This window comes from Syngnathus scovelli, chromosome 4 (assembly GCF_024217435.2).
Source record: "Syngnathus scovelli strain Florida chromosome 4, RoL_Ssco_1.2, whole genome shotgun sequence".
Lineage (NCBI taxonomy): Eukaryota > Metazoa > Chordata > Actinopteri > Syngnathiformes > Syngnathidae > Syngnathus > Syngnathus scovelli.
Window position 1 is genome coordinate 14,346,918 of NC_090850.1, and position 15,987 is coordinate 14,362,904.

Sequence of the window (15,987 nt, forward strand, 5' to 3'; positions counted from 1 at the left end):
TGCCAAAAGTGCCGGGGGACTGGGGCCAGGCAGAGCGATTCACTGTGCTGTCTCTCATGCCAAGGACAAACAAAAGAAAGCCAAAGTAGTTGAAATAGTGATGAGGAACGCATGAGAAATTTGCCGTAGCAGCATGGTGGTGTTGTGCTTTAAAAGAAAAACCTCTGAAGCATTTTTGTGTGGCGTGAATGTCTTTCATGATTGGATGAAATCAGTTTTACGACTGGTGAGACCACCCTTTGGTTTAAACAAATAGACAAGTCTGTGAAAGTTTGTTTAACAATTTGTTTTCATCTTACAAAACAATAATTTACGATTGAAATGGATTTGCTAAAATAAAGTAAATGAATGGTTGAGTTATACAAATTTGTTTACATCCACGCAGGCACACATAATGTCACATTTAAACAAGATGAGTCTATATCTATAATCCATAATTTATTACACTTGTTTAGACTCATAAATCAAAGGAAAAGAGTCTTAATTTTTTTAAAAGCTATTCATTATTACATTTCATTGACCTGAGTAAGAAGAAACAAAAACATGTTAGCAGAAAGCCAGTGGAAGGTAGTCGTTGACAAAACCTTCGAAATTACTAGTGCAATCCTGTGAGCATTATTATTTTTGTGAAAGCAGAACATGCCATACGGCTCTTTGATTGGAGTGTGAACATTGTGGCCAGTGTTTGTACTGTAGTTCCATTGATGATGTTTCTCCACACAAACCTATTCCATCTGCCTTTAAATCATCCATTTATTATGAAATGGCTCCAGACTAATATCACCACATTACACCATCTGGACTTTATGAGTGTGGAATCTATTATATAATTTTGTCTGGTGCCCAGAGGTCTTGTCAGGATTATGGGAACAATACCTCGAACCTAGAATGTAAGTATTTCCATTTTTCAATTTGTTAACAGGCGGCTCGGTGGCGCACTGGGTAGCACGTCCGCCTCACAGTTAGGAAGGTGCGGGTTCGATTCCACCTCCGGCCCTCCCTGTGTGGAGTTTGCATGTTCTCCCCGGGCCCGCGTGGGTTTTCTCCGGGCACTCCGGTTTCCTCCCACATTCCAAAAACATGCTTGGTAGGCCGATTGAAGACTCCAAATTGTCCCTAGGTGTGAGTGTGAGTGCGATTGGTTGTCTGTCTCTGTGTGCCCTGCGATTGGCTGGCAACCAGTTCAGGGTGTCCCCCGCCGACTGCCCGATGACGGCTGGGATAGGCTCCAGCACGCCCGCGACCCCCGTGGGGACTAAGCGGTTCAGAAAATGGATGGATGGAATTTGTTAACAATTTTACTTCTGCACATGGCAAAAAAAAAGCTCCCAGTATGATGGAGTGCACTCTTCTGAACCTCTTCACATCTATATGCCATATGTTTACATATGGCCAAATAAATACTATCATCTGATCTTGACTGTCATCTCCAGTGGTGCCTTGATGAGAGAACATAATAAAATAAAAATGGCTTGGTTTTATAGTTTAATTATGGTACAGTGGGACAAGCCGAGTCACAACCACAATAACAGAGCTGTCGTGCTATTTTGGTGCCTCATGGGGCGTGGCCTAGTGAGTGACATCAGGAGCATGGCTGGTTCATCTTCATTTGAGCATCTGAGCGTAAGACTTGGCCTACGTGCTAGAGTTGCTGGAGGACTCGGGGCAAATATGCTATTAGGCTAACAATGTTTTTGTTTCCCTCAAAATCAATCATCGTGAAGTTACTCAACTATGTCGTCAAAATGAAAAACACTCGTTGCGATTTAAAATTTTTAAATTTTATTTTCAAATTGTGCAAAAAATATCAAACTCATTTACAGTATACATGCCTGTATAAAAACAAGTCAACCAAAAGAATTGAAATGCAGTCACACTTTCTTTTATCAACCTGCTGCCAAAATGTTACAATTATTTACAATTTCCATAACTTTACAAAACCCATCATATACTTTCCATTAAGATTGCGGTATGTTAAAGACCGGACTGCCGAGCATAGCGATAGGATTGAGGTAGAATAAAGAAATATGCTGGAGATTTTCTTAGTGGCCATACATTAATATGATATGAACAAGATTTACTGGTCATGAGGACCGATTGGCTTGGTTTGTGTTTGTAATTTATTCCATTTTGGACACTTTTCTCACATAAAATGCATTGAAATGTAGGATATTACAAAAGTGCATAAACAATCATTTTGAATGTGAAACTTTCCACACTTCCAATTATGGCTCCCATGTCAACATATAAAATGCATCTATAACTGTAAAAGTGACACATTCATCTGTCTTGGGTCGGGTAGAGGAGGCAAACATTATTTTCATTGGAAATAAAAGCAGAAGTAAATGCAGAAGTGGGGAAATGTAGCAAAAAGAGACGATAACATATAAAAAAGAGAAAAATGTTATTACATGGTACTCCTTCAATATATATATATGTACACGCTGATTAAATAGTGTGATCAGTATACATTCCTGCGTATGAAAACAATATTAATAACACCTATGTAAACATAACAACTTTCATCGACCCAGCACCAGCTGTTCAATGCATTATAATTTACAACATTCACACGTGAAGCCTTGCTAAAGGTTTTCTCTATGTGGGAAAACGTGATTTTCTTGCTTTACCTTAAGGGGGAAAGAGTTCAGACTATGCGGAGAGACGCCGCTTCCGCCAAAGGCACGTGAATGTTCGTGGTGGTATCGAACCTGCAAGCACTCCCTGCTCCACAATAGCAGGTCAGGTGACTTTAGGATGTGATGACAGAGGCCTCACTCCCTCACGGTGAAGACGCGGAAGGAGCCTCCCTCTGTGTTGCTCTTGCTGCAAGAAAGACCAGATTATTTTATTGAACAAATTAAATCTTGCATTTGGTTTCACGGAACGCTTAGATGTGATCTCACAAATGTCACAATTAGGCAATGGTGGCCAATGGTTGGCTGGCAACCCCCACTTCAAGATTTCGATAAATGTGATTCTGCGGTGCAGACAACATTGGTTACCAGCAGAATCAAAAATGGAATAATTTTTAATGCTGATTTAAAAATTGATTTCTTTTCTAGCTGTTTCTGTTTTTCAAGATAGACCTATAAAAGCTTGCACAATGCAGATTTTACCGCTTTTTGTAATTGTTAACTGTCACGTTACTGTGGGTGACATTTCAGAAAAAGATCCCCATGTTGCCAATATTCAAAAATATTACTAAATACATTACTATGCTATGATTGTCAACAAATAAGTCTTTTAGTTAATATGTGAATATTTTCTAGAAGAAGAAAGAATTTAATTTATTCTGCTTAACTTTTACATTATAATAATATGGCGATAATATATATAAAATATATACGATAGGCCCACTCAGCTGTTATCATATCACACATTATTATTCTGATAGTAAAAGCACTGATTAGGTGGCGGTCAACAATTCCAGCCTCAAGTAATCAGATCCACGGTGATTACTTGTCTTTATAATAGCCACCGCATTGTTGGCCAAGAGTACGGACCTCCACTCCAGTCTTTTATTGACCTGAGACCGCCCAGCCCAATTGCACAAGCTTTTTTTTTTTCTTACCCTTTCATTGTATTCAGAACGGTCAGATTATTTGGAGCGCTCAGCACTTTGCACACTCAATTGAAATGCCAGGCTATAAAGTAAGCAAAGATCCCATGTGTGGCCCATCCACATAGCCAACCACACCATTACTCTTACAACAGCGCTAGCCACAAAGGCCTCCATCACCTACTTTTGCACCGTCTGAGACGGCCGCAGCGATGTGAGAAACATGGCATGCTTGCAAGCAAGCTGCTGTGCGCTTGAAAGACACATAAATCCTGCCATGGTGTGATGAATAAATGTACCTTTCTTTCACCCAGATCTCAACTTTGAGCTGTATCCAAGATGTTTTGGCTGGACATTAGCATGGTGCCGAAGAAGATAAATATTATGTTTGATTTGATTTTAAAATGGACTTTGATTTGATTTTGTGACTCATCCAGCGTGCGGGATGACTCTGACCGCAGTCGGACCTCTACATGCAATGTAAGGTCTTTCGAGTGAACAGGGTTTCTCTTAGCCTGGTTCCAAACATGCACAATTCATTCAGCAGATTTTGTGTTTGTATAATATCGCGTGGGAGATAGCGAATGAGAGTTGGCTGTTGTGAGCTCTGGTTAGCCACTGGCTGTTAACTTGATAACCACCAGTCTGCTCGTGTATGAATGTGCTTGTTATGCGTTTGTTAGCGTTTGTTCAATAAAGCGATTGAGTCATTTATTTCTAGTGTGTGAGTATGGTGTAGCAGTAGTTTAATGGGATATTTTCTGGCCCAGAAATCTATTCTGCTCGCAGCAATGACAAGATAACAAATGAAAAGATTACCTTTCAGACTGGATGCCATTTTTCAACGCACCAACATAACTCTTTCTCTTGTCCAGAGGCAGGACGTCCACAAAGCCCCCGTCTGGTAGGATCACCCCTGCATGGATGGCTGCTTTACAAATGCTGGAGGTCTGTCCAGAGAAAGAAGGTACAGTTTAGCACCTTGTCCACAGGTTTAGATTTCTTTCAGGAGACGTGCCAGGGCACGTTTGCTACGCAATGCTTGCGTCTATGACTGTTGACTTGTAACGGGACTGACAGTCCAGATGTCTCTGGGGAGCTGTGATGTGCAGCCAACTGGACGTCATCGAAGGCAAAGTTCGTACAAGGTGAATGCCTAGTAAGCTACACGTAGACGTTACGTGCATCGGTGCCAGTGCTAACTCAACACACTGACTCATGAAGGGGACGTGAATTCTTGCACATCACTGTTTAGTCTGCTTTATAGTGAAGCAATCTACTTTCTACATGGCTTAGAAGAGCTCGCAATACAGAACAGAACACTCATCCTGAAAATATTTTCTTGCAGTCTATTCCTGCCTTAATTTTTACATGACATTTGGTATAATGCATTTTTCTCCTGATTCTGAAGTTCCGAAACCATACACTGGACCTCTTCTACAAAGAACCAGTAGGAGTTCCTCAGGGTCTGTATCTAAGTACTCCAATTATTTGACTCCCAGGTAACCGTTTGCATTGTTTTGTTTTGTATTGTATTGTATTGTATTGTATTGTGACAAATAGTGCTTGTCATGTAAGTGAAGTGAGGTTGTTATATTCATGAATACATGAATCAGTCGCGTTTCCCCAAAAGCTCATCACTTACGTCTGTGTAGATGTTGTTGCCAACAACTGGTGACCAATAAGAGGGTTGGCTCTTGCAGTCAGAAGGACAGAAGACTCTGAGGAAGAAATTGGTAAATACTGTCAATATGTAGCAACATCAAGAGTAGTGTTAAAGTGCTACTTTAACTCGTTTGATGGGAATTACATGCATTTATATAGGGATGGCAGTGACCATTCCAGAGCTGAAGGACATTTCCGGTCCCCAGTTTCACTTGTGGTTCAAATTGCAGTCGTGCTGAGATACAATGTAACTGTCGCTGTAGTGAAAGTGATTCCTAAATATTATTTAAATGTCAATTAGTTCTTAAGAACCCTTTAAAATGGCTTCCCCCCCACCCAGAATAAGATAATAAGCTAAAAGTAAACAATAAATGGTCTTTTTTAATGTTCACCAGTTCCAGAATAGGCAAAGCCAAGTTATAAGCTTAGCAATATGTCAACATACCTTGGACAATGTGAGAGGGGCTTTTTGAATGGGCAGATCTCGGCGACTGTAGTGTAGCAGTCGATATTGGTTTCTGTTACAGATGAATGAGAATATACAAAATATATGTTATATACGACTTGTCCAACTTGGTTATACAGGTTATATGACGCCAGTGCGGTACTTCTCTTACCTTGTACTTTGGCCATCATAAAGGCATTTCCTGGCTTGTATTTACTGTAAAAGCACATTTAAAGGTGTGATTGGACATGAGTAAATCACTATTTATTGCTGCATAAATTATAGCTATGGAAACATTGAGGCTTACCTGAAAGACTCAATCGAATTTTTCGTGGCTTTGACAAAGAAGGGAACCTTGGCTTCCATCCTCGAGATGTCTACAAGTCCTCCGTTGTTGTCAATTGCACCAAAGTGAATGGCCGCGCGGCAAATACTCGATTGCTACTCGAAGAAAGGAAGGAAGAAAAAAAAACAAGAATGAAAAACACTTTCTTCAGTCACTATTCATGAGCTTAGAATTGTTGTATTATTCTCTGGCAGCCATACGTACCACATCGTAGTAGAGCGTTCCCCAAACTTTTCCTTTTCTATTCATGCAATTAGCGGGACACTTATATCTAGAAAGTTAAAAGAGGATGCAAAATAATTAGGACTATATAGTATAAACAAATATAAAACCAAGATGTCTTTGCCAAGATTATAATTTTTTTTTTTCCTCAATCGACACCACAGAACGTTTAAATTTAACATGTCTTCAGATAGCTGTCTACAAAACACCACTATTTTTCTTGCAAGTTGCTAACAAATCCAATAATTGAATATGAATAACTTTACCTGTTGCAGGTTACGCCTCTGCACTTGTCTCGCAGTCTGGTCTCACACTTGATGCTCTGAGCTGCAAAAAAACACACACAAGGTGAGGAATGAGGTAAAACAATGTCGAGGTCATGCGAGCGTTCTATTACTTACCCAAGTTGGTGTTACTAGGACTCCTTGAAGGTGGGTTGCTGGGCGTGGACGGCCTGGACACAGGTTTCCTTGGAGCGGAGGCTTTGGGTTTGGGTTTAGCGGTTGTGCGAGGTATGACAGGCACCTGAGGCTTCTCCACTTCGTTCATATCCTCAGTCTCTGTGCGCTGGGAGTCTAGCATTGGGTAGAAAGTCAAGACAGGTTGTCGGGATGGGGCGTACACTTATAGTGGAAAGTCGGACCTGTTAATCATTTATTATTTCTTAAATATAATCCAGTACAATACATTTTTTTTTTTTACTTTTCATGTACAGTCCACTTATAAAGTACAGTTTGGTTGTATATAACTTTTAAGTACAAAAGTACATGTACTTAGGTACAGTTTTATGTGCAACACATTTGAATTGATTATTGTTTAAATTTATCTTCACAAGTATTTCAGCAGAGTGTTTGATTAAACTGTGCAGTGGCTTAAAATATTCTCAAATGTAGCGGAAAGTATAATAGGTGTTATTGTCACACTCAAATTGGGTATTTGAAATTATCAATGGAAATTGGTCACTTGAGGGCAGTATAATACAGACGTTAACAAAGAAGAGTTTCATGCAATAATATTATTGTTTGTTTTTCTTAGAGGATAAAGAATATGTGCCTATTAGTATGCTTTGGTACAAAAGTTGCTGCACTCTCTGCTTTCAAATATTTGTTTTATACATTAAAGGTTGGGTCCTGTCTATCTCAAGGCATCACTAGAGCGAAGTATTTTTGAGGTGGTACTGTGCGTAAAAATCTGTCTTGGTGTGCACACTATAGTTAATTGGAACGTAACAACACTATCTATGCTCACCTTTGTAGCATAAATTATTTCTGCATCCTCCTCCGTAGCTGGGAGGGCACTGGGAACAAGGGCGACCATTTTTGTAGGGCGCTTCGCCGATCCAGTTGCCCCTGCAGGAACACATGGCACACATGTTGACTGAGGGTTGGAACTTGTCAGCATCACTTTGCTCGCTGCTCTTGTAATGACTTTAACACGATTCGCCTGCGGTCAACACTCCTAAGAGGATAATAAAAGCCCGCCTCGTTGTCTCTAAATGGAATGGAAATAAGCTCCTATTTTTCTTTCCCAATACTTCATTATCAGGCTTCTATTTTCTGACTTCTGGAGGAATTTGAGTGGCCCCAAAATGTCATTCAGCATTGAAATGAGCGGTCAAGCCGACAGCTGGGAGGACGTTAGGAAAGTTCAGTTTGCTGCCAGGGCTTTTAGGAAGAAAAATGTAAGCAAATAGCAAAAGTGTCATTTCTGGAATCTTTAGTCTTACTTTGGGGAGTAGTTGCAGACGAGGTAGATGGCGTTCTCCCATGTTTCCCCCCACACGTTCATCCTGGGACACACATGCACGGCGCAGCCAACTCTGCTTGTGGTGGACCAAACCACCTGTGAAAGGGGGAATGAAAGAAAGGCTAATGTAAGATGGATGTTCTGAATGAATGAAATGAAGAGAAACATCTAGTAGGGTAACCTATAAAACTGGCGGCTCATTTTTCCTAACGTCCTCTCTCTCTCTCTCTCTCTCTCTCTCTCTCTCTCTCTCTCTCTCTCTCTCTCTCTCTCTCTCCTTTCGGGTCAATGGATCATTCCAGAGGAAGCGAGCAGACATGCGGTCACGATTAACAAGGCCGGTGGGACGTGGTGGACTAGCCAGCCTGTTTTTATGCCCCCGTCAGACGCCCGTCTCGTGTGAACACACTTTGCCCTCTGGGATATTACCTCGATCCCTCTCGTCAAGCAAATGGAAAAGTAGTCATGCTCTAATATCTTACTCGGAGGCGTCCAAGGTAAAATAAAACACCTTAATGAAACGGAAAACTGCTGCAGTAGTGCTAAAGATGAATGATGTGCCATTTGAAGGGGAATACAACACTGCAGGTTCCAAAACCCCTCCTAACATTTCCTCCTTTGCCTTAAATGTGTGTACGTGCTCTCCCTCCTTTGGAATGTTCATCTATTTTCCTGGTAGAGACATTTCAAGGCCACTGGAAGCAGTGAGTCAGCAAGCAGAACTCATGTGTGATGTGTGCTGAGGAGTCTCCATCTTTGGCGAGGATTGCTCAGTGTGGCAAATACAGTACTCTTCCATCTTCGCTCCTTAACATGTGTGCGCTCAGGGCCAACAATGAGGTGCTCTAAAACAACCACACCAGCTGATTACCCCGAATGAAAGATGGGGGTTTACAGAGAGTTAGTTAACTAACTGCAAATTGCAATTAAGCTGGGTGACCAGTGATGAGAACGAAGGTGCTCGAGTTCTTAAACATTAGGGGTCACTAATTACCTGTCTCAGTAGGCATCGTTTCATTTTTAAGGGTATATTCTGGAAATTTCAAAAGCAGGAAACTTGTGGGCAAGGTTTGGATGCTCGCTTCAAGCAGTCCCCCCCACCCCACCCCCTCCCTGCAGCATCTTTAGAGGAATCCAGGTCAAACGTGGAGGGATGAGTGTGAATGACTACCAGATGGCCCTGGTCAAGTTTCAGGCTGGGGGCAGATAGAGGAGTCCGGATGTTTCTGTAAACACATCTCTGCAGCTTCAAAGTAAACTTAGAAGGGAAGTTTTATTAAATGTTGCTACTCTCAGCGGCCATAAAAAATAAGTGACAGTACCTTCAAAATCCCCTTTGATAACCTACCAAAGATAATAGCGGGCTACTCAGTTTCGATTCACACCATCTTGGAGCTAGTTTGTGGCTCAATAGTTTGTAATATGTGTTTTGTATACAATAAAGAAACAGATTAACGGCATTTTCATTCATTTCAGTGGGCAACAATGATTTGAGATTATGAACACTCTGTACGATGCAGTAGGATGCTTCCTTACAGATCTGTTGTGCGTTTGCTCTCCCCTCACCTGGGTGTAGTGGGTGCACATGGGTCCGGAGCAGCGGTCAGGACACCAGGGGTTGCACTCCTGAGGGTAGGGATAGGTGTAGTCTTTCACCTCGTCGTACCAGGCCTGAACGTGGAAGGCGGGTGAGCGGTATCTGGGCAAACAAAACAGTTGGTTTAGTCCAACAGCTTTGGGCACCATGTGAGCCTCTCTGCACCTCTTCCCCTCCATTACATGGGAAATTAAAAAAACAACAGAGAGTCGAAGCAAACTAAACACGGTCCCACCGCCTGACAAATCAGTATTGTAAACATGCCTTTTTAGGGTATTGAAGAGTGCACAGCATGATGGGGGAGAGAGCAAAGGGAGCGGAAAGAAGGGAATCCTCAGTGGGTGTGCTGGCACGGGAAGAAAAGCAGGGAAAGGGGGAGGTATGACGGTTCGGTGAGAATGAGAGCAGATTCCGGGAAGGGCACCTGCTGTGATAGCAATACTCGGTCATACACAAAGGTCTACTGTGGACACACACACACATGAGCACGCATACAACAGTCAACCCCTATATACTTTACACTACATGGACAAAACTAACGATGGAGGTGTTGCCCAATATATTTGTCCACATAGTGTATGGTACAATTGTTTCCACCCAACACATCTTTAAAAAAATCCCACTGAAAGATTAAATGAAGCAGCAGGGGTATGTATAATAGAAAAAACAGATTAGCACAGTTTGGCAGATTTTTGGCACCATTTATGGTGCCCTTTAGCAGAGGGGGTGCATGAATGACAAAACGGGATGTCGGCGGCCAGCCGTGGACACAGGAAAAAAAGACTACCGGTACTTGCAATTGGCACGTTTTCCACTAGCTCTCATCCAGACGGACCTGTCAACAACACTTAAGTGATTCCCAGCGACTGTCAATGTGAAATGAGTTACCGGCAGATGTTATTTGCTTAACTGTTTTTGTGTCCTGCTTGGAATCCACGCTGTGTTCATTTGTACTTGTAGATACAACTCATTTAGGAGACAGCTTCAACAGGGATAATAAAAAAAGTGGCGAAAAGAAAACATGTCGGTCTCACCTGCCCCAGTGAACAGCCAGGTTCTGCCCAATGGACATGAGAAGGTCCTGTGGCCCATGATCCCACTGGCAATTCTCAGCCCAGTGAGTGGCAGACCTCTCCAGTTCGTCGTCCCACACCTGCCGACATTCACAAGAAAAAAAAGCATGAAAAAAAAATCTACAAAAATATGAATAGAGTAGCGGACAGAAGAGTTTTTGCATATTAGGACATGGACCTTAAAGATATCAAAAAGTTGCTCAAACGACTTCTCATAGCAGAGAGGACCCTGAGAGCAACCCCTCAGTAAATTTCCAGTCTTTTGGTTCTCTCACACCCACCCACCCACACACACACACACACACACACACACACACACACACACACACACACACACACACACACGCACACACACACACACACACACGCACACACACACACACACACACACACACACACACACACACCTTTCCAAGTACACTGCTTAACCTTCAAGGAGTCCCAACATCAATAATTCTTCTACTTTGCCCACTCCAGTGCCATGTCGGCCCCTAATAAGCTCCCCCCTCCGTCACTTGTCTTCTCCAGCATGAAGCAGGTAGACAGCACAAAGTCAGCATTATTATCCAGCTTGTTAAAAAGAAACACACGACGCAGCAGGCTCTTAACAGTGTGCCGCCATGACTGCATGTTTCCAGCTGAGAGAATAGACTTTTTTTTAAAACTATAACAGCACTTTGTAATAACATTTTAGCCCATTAGGCATACTCCAGTTTTCCATGCTGTGGTTAACTAAGTGACAGTTTGTTTCATTGTCTAAATGAAATTATAACCTATAAATCTTTCCAAAATTAATTCATAGCTTGTTTGACTTGAATAAATAGATGAGGAATTTTTAATCAACATTTAAGCAAAAAGGTAGAGTTTATTTTTTATTTGCTACACTGCACATGCTATTTGATCTCGAACCTGTGTCAAGGCACCCTCTGACGTATGTATGATTCTCACGCTAATTTTCTGCTTTACTCTTTGAGATTCCCCATGAACCTTTAAAAACAACACGTGCATGCTTCCATGTCCCTTGTGCAAATGTGGCTCTCTCTCTTTCAAGCTCCTCCATTAACACCCTCCCCACAGTTCCATTAAAATACACATCACCGTAGGACAATTTTGAAAAACATCCATCTGTGAGAACCTATGTACTTGTCCAAAAGGCTTCATGTGCAAACGAGTATGCCTCACCATGTACTCCATGTCGGCCGCACTGGGGTACACCGAGCCCCTCAGCTTGTTGTGCAGCTGGAGGATCTCCTCTCGGTCTGACCAACGGATGGCACGTCTGCTCCTGCTGCCTCTTCCATCTTGGCCGGTGCTGTTGTGACCCACTTCTTGGTCCTCGTAACGACTCAATAGCCGCCTGAGCTCCTGCGAGTCGGGCAGGAAAAGAGACGCCGAGTTTCCGAGCAAGGAGAGCAGCAGGAGGGTGAGGAGAGGGATGAAGGCCATTGTTGACACTGCGACGACTGAACACACTGGTGTGTTTTTTATATGCGAGGGGAGCTGGTCCTGACACAACCTGCCGGGAACATTTTATCATCAGTTTCTCCCTGTTGTGGGAGTACAGATTACAACAGTGAACTGAGTACACATTTCTTACACTTCCTCTTTTACTGCATCACAGTTTGCCAAATTACTGCTAAGCTATTATGCGTAATGTGACAATAGGATGAATGCATCAATGACTCATAAACATCATGTCATCGCCATCATGAGCATCATAAAGAAATGTCTTTTTAAAGACAAATGGCATCAGTTTTTTAACTGGAATTTAGATTACTATGCCACTGGTTTCCACAAACCATGCTCAAAGAATGAACATCTGATGTGTCATTAAGTTCCAAGTCCAAATAAATCACTTTCCAAGGAAAATGCAGAAAAAAATAGAAGCTAAAAAAGTCCTCTACCTTATAATGGACGACGTTGCAATACTTTATTTGAACACCAACAGTGGCGCAACACATGGAGAAAAGAATAATCACATATTCTTTATCTTCTGCAAAGAATGATTAATATTACTGCAGCTTAGTGAGAAGTAGAGTCACCTTCATGTATATCCATATTTTTGTATCACACTGCCCCCAGGTGGCCAAGTCAGACACACCAGAACACGATGCACAATGTACACAATGTGCAATGGAAGCAACTGTATCCCAACAAACGGTTTAATTCTTGATATTCAATTTAATTACGTCATCACTGTGTGCTTTCATATATTGCATTAAATAGTGATATTTTCCTTTTTAAGAATCACATTATAAACATTTTGTTGTTTTTTGGAGAGAACAGGAACAGATTAATGGCATTTCCATTCATTTCCATAGGGAGCGATGATTTGACATCTGAGTTTTGAGTTACTAGTAGTGTCGCAAAATGTTTTTAACTCATATCTCAAAGAACTGCTGTCTCAAAGGAACCACTGTACTAGTTTTACTAATCACCTAATGCTAATGAAATATCCTAAAAGCACCAGCGGCTCAAGTACAAACTGTAATTAACAAAAAAACAAACACTATTAGGTCCAATCATACAATCCAATGAGATCCTATCAAACAAGCATATAAAAAATTTATTTCTTAAAGATAACAACTAATGATAATTAAGCTTAAAGATTTGAAAAGCGAAAAGTCCACACTGACTACAATTTGAACACCTGTCACGGCTCAATGAAAGCTGACCATTATAATCATGAATAGGCTTGTTCTTTCTTTACTCTTTAGTAAAGCTGAGTATTGGCTCTAATTTTGTTACTAATGTTGTGGCCAATAATGATTTAATGTCTAACAAGAGGGAGGACTTGTTCAAATAAAGCAAGAAAGGTGCAACGGGTCCGTGTGAACCGAGAAGAAAATAAACACGCACTGCTTCGCTCCTTATCCTTGAATCCCTTCACCTCTTTCTCCCTGACTGCAAAGAGGCGGCTTGAGGTCTGGCACCGGCTCTGTGTCAACACGCCGTGCCAGGGGGAGCCGAGCCAGGCAACAGGCATCGACGGCCACACCCTGCCGCTGCTGCTCACACTCAACCGAGAGCGGCTACACTGTCCGAGCTCTTCTCATGGCTTTCCTGAATTCTAGACACCCGTGTGACAGATGAGGCAAAAATACATGGACGCATACTGTTCCTTCAGGTATTTCGGCCCCTTGAGAACTCTGTGGAGAGGGGTGAGGCTGACCTTTACTTCACCTCAGCCCAACACTTGCATGTCAACTCCACTTCTGTCACTGATTGACAATAGGGTGGATTGCATGCATGCAGAAAGACATAAAGTAAGGACAATCAAACAGACGACATACATAATGGTGTCCAAAATGTGGCCCTGGAGAAATTTTGTGGCCCGCTGCCCATCTTTTAAATGTCCTGACTCGTGTGTTTTAGACCCATTTTTGTTTTGTCATTAGCAAAAAAGGTGGAAGAAGTTTGGACATCCATGCACACTATTATTTTCCATACTTATACCTAATTTTTTCAGTGTCAATATTAGTTCAAGATATAAATTCTGTCAGGGTGAAAATTGAATGGATAATTACATTATGTCATTCATCAGTTTTTCTATCTAGTTCCGTCAGGGCAATCACAATGTTCAATAAAGGAACAGTCAGACAAAACTGATATGAGGGTGGGGGGGAAGGTACTCTCAAAGCAGATTTAGGCAACAAGAAAAAAACTGTTATCTCACCTCTGCTTGTCTTCTGTCACAATTCACTTGCTTGAGGGTTGTCTTGTATTCCTGTGAGGATCTGCCGAGAGTTGCCTGCACGCGGGATGTGCATCTACAGTCAAAGCGGCTTCGGGAGCCTTATATAGGGAAAGGACCATTCAGGATCAGAGGAGGGGAAGGAAAGGGAGAAGGGGGGGGATCCTCCCCCACACCAGCCTCCCTGAAATGTTCCTGGCTCAGCATGCACACGAGCAGCAGCAGCAGCAGCCTCACGTCAGAAGGGAAAACTACAAATAATGTTAATCATCATACTGACAAATGAGTCGCGCAGCTGGATCAGCAGCCCTGAGTGGAGTTTGGCTGACTCGGTGTTGCTCACACGTGTGCGTGTGCAACCACACAAAGATGCTTCACTCTTCAAATCCAGACGAACAACTTTATGAAAGTGTCGTCTATGACTTTAGACTATAAACAGAAGAGACCCAGTTGACGGCATTGGTGTGTAGTGTCGGATACTTTTTTTTTTAGATAAGCTGGCACTGGTACAAATATTGGTAGTTGACCAATTGACCAAAGTGACAGGGAATAGAAAGGTGAAGTTGGTGTCCATCATTTGCAGCTATATGAACAGCTACCACTTTTCATAGGAACATTTTGTACAAGATGTTGGAGTGCATCTGTGGGGATTTCTTTTGTTCAATCAGTCACACTAAACTCCTCCAAGCAGGCCTTTAAGGCCTTGGAAGAAAAATGTCCCTTCCTCAAATTCTTCCATTGCATGGAACCATACAAATTGGCTTACTAAGGTAAAAACAAGACGATTCAGAAGGAGATAAAAGGCCTTGCCTGATTGATTGGTTATTGATTAAGGGGGTGAAGTGTGTGTTTGTCCCGATTGGTTTACTCTCTAAAAAAACAGAAGCCACCCAGTTAAGCAATCAGTGTGGCAAGTGGCTTGTTAGCACATGATTGACGCAAATGCACACAAATATTTTGCAACTCGAGGGGGTTTCCACATTTATTGCTGTTAAATTGTAATATTAAGATATGTTGCTATGACACCATGATTCACCTTTCACAAAAAATGGTAGTGGGTACAGATTAGGTTAAAAAAAAAAATTAACAATACTTGTCCTTGTTGGGGCAACATTAAAATACAGTAGCATACTAGTCCCAAGTGTCCCTAAAAAAAAAAAATTATATTCCTTAAAAATATATTTTTGTAAACCATTGTCACATAATCAACTGTTTGAACATTAACACTGTGCTAACATTAATTATAACGCTGGAGGGAGGCCCCCATAGCATTCGTTGAAAATCACTAATCTAGATTTCAACTGCAGTCGAATATAACCCTCTTAAGTTACTTTTCACCTTTACATTCATGGATGTTGAAAAAAGTAAGAGTAGAAATTTTAAAGTGTTTAAAGTCATCAGAAAAATAAATAAAAATAACCCCCAAAATATCTACTTAACTCCACTAAAGTATTTGTTCTTTGTACTTCCTCACACTGGATGAGGAGCGTCCTGTATTTTGTACAGTATACACTCGAATACATAATTCATACGGTTTCAGTGGAAACTCTTCTGATGTTATATAATCATAAGCAGGTGGGCTTGCCGTTTTTCTTTATGGCGTTCAAGTCGGAACCACCATCATACACACGCACGCA

The 15,987-nt window shown here is 41.7% G+C and overlaps 1 protein-coding gene across 1 annotated transcript; it reads right to left on the reverse strand.

Annotated features, from left to right (window-relative positions):
* Nucleotides 1-1,759: 1,759 nt before the first annotated feature.
* On the reverse strand, nt 1,760-14,483 carry crispld2 (cysteine-rich secretory protein LCCL domain containing 2). Its single transcript, XM_049718724.1, has 15 exons — nt 14,333-14,483; nt 11,839-12,172; nt 10,618-10,736; nt 9,553-9,685; nt 7,967-8,082; nt 7,489-7,589; nt 6,642-6,815; nt 6,507-6,567; nt 6,223-6,289; nt 5,980-6,113; nt 5,845-5,888; nt 5,673-5,745; nt 5,208-5,283; nt 4,382-4,512; nt 1,760-2,826 (listed from the first exon to the last, which is right to left on the reverse strand). Exons 2-15 carry the CDS (start codon nt 12,100-12,102, stop codon nt 2,775-2,777), a joined length of 1,545 nt encoding a protein of 514 aa, XP_049574681.1. The 5' UTR covers nt 12,103-12,172; nt 14,333-14,483; the 3' UTR covers nt 1,760-2,774.
* Nucleotides 14,484-15,987: the final 1,504 nt, after the last annotated feature.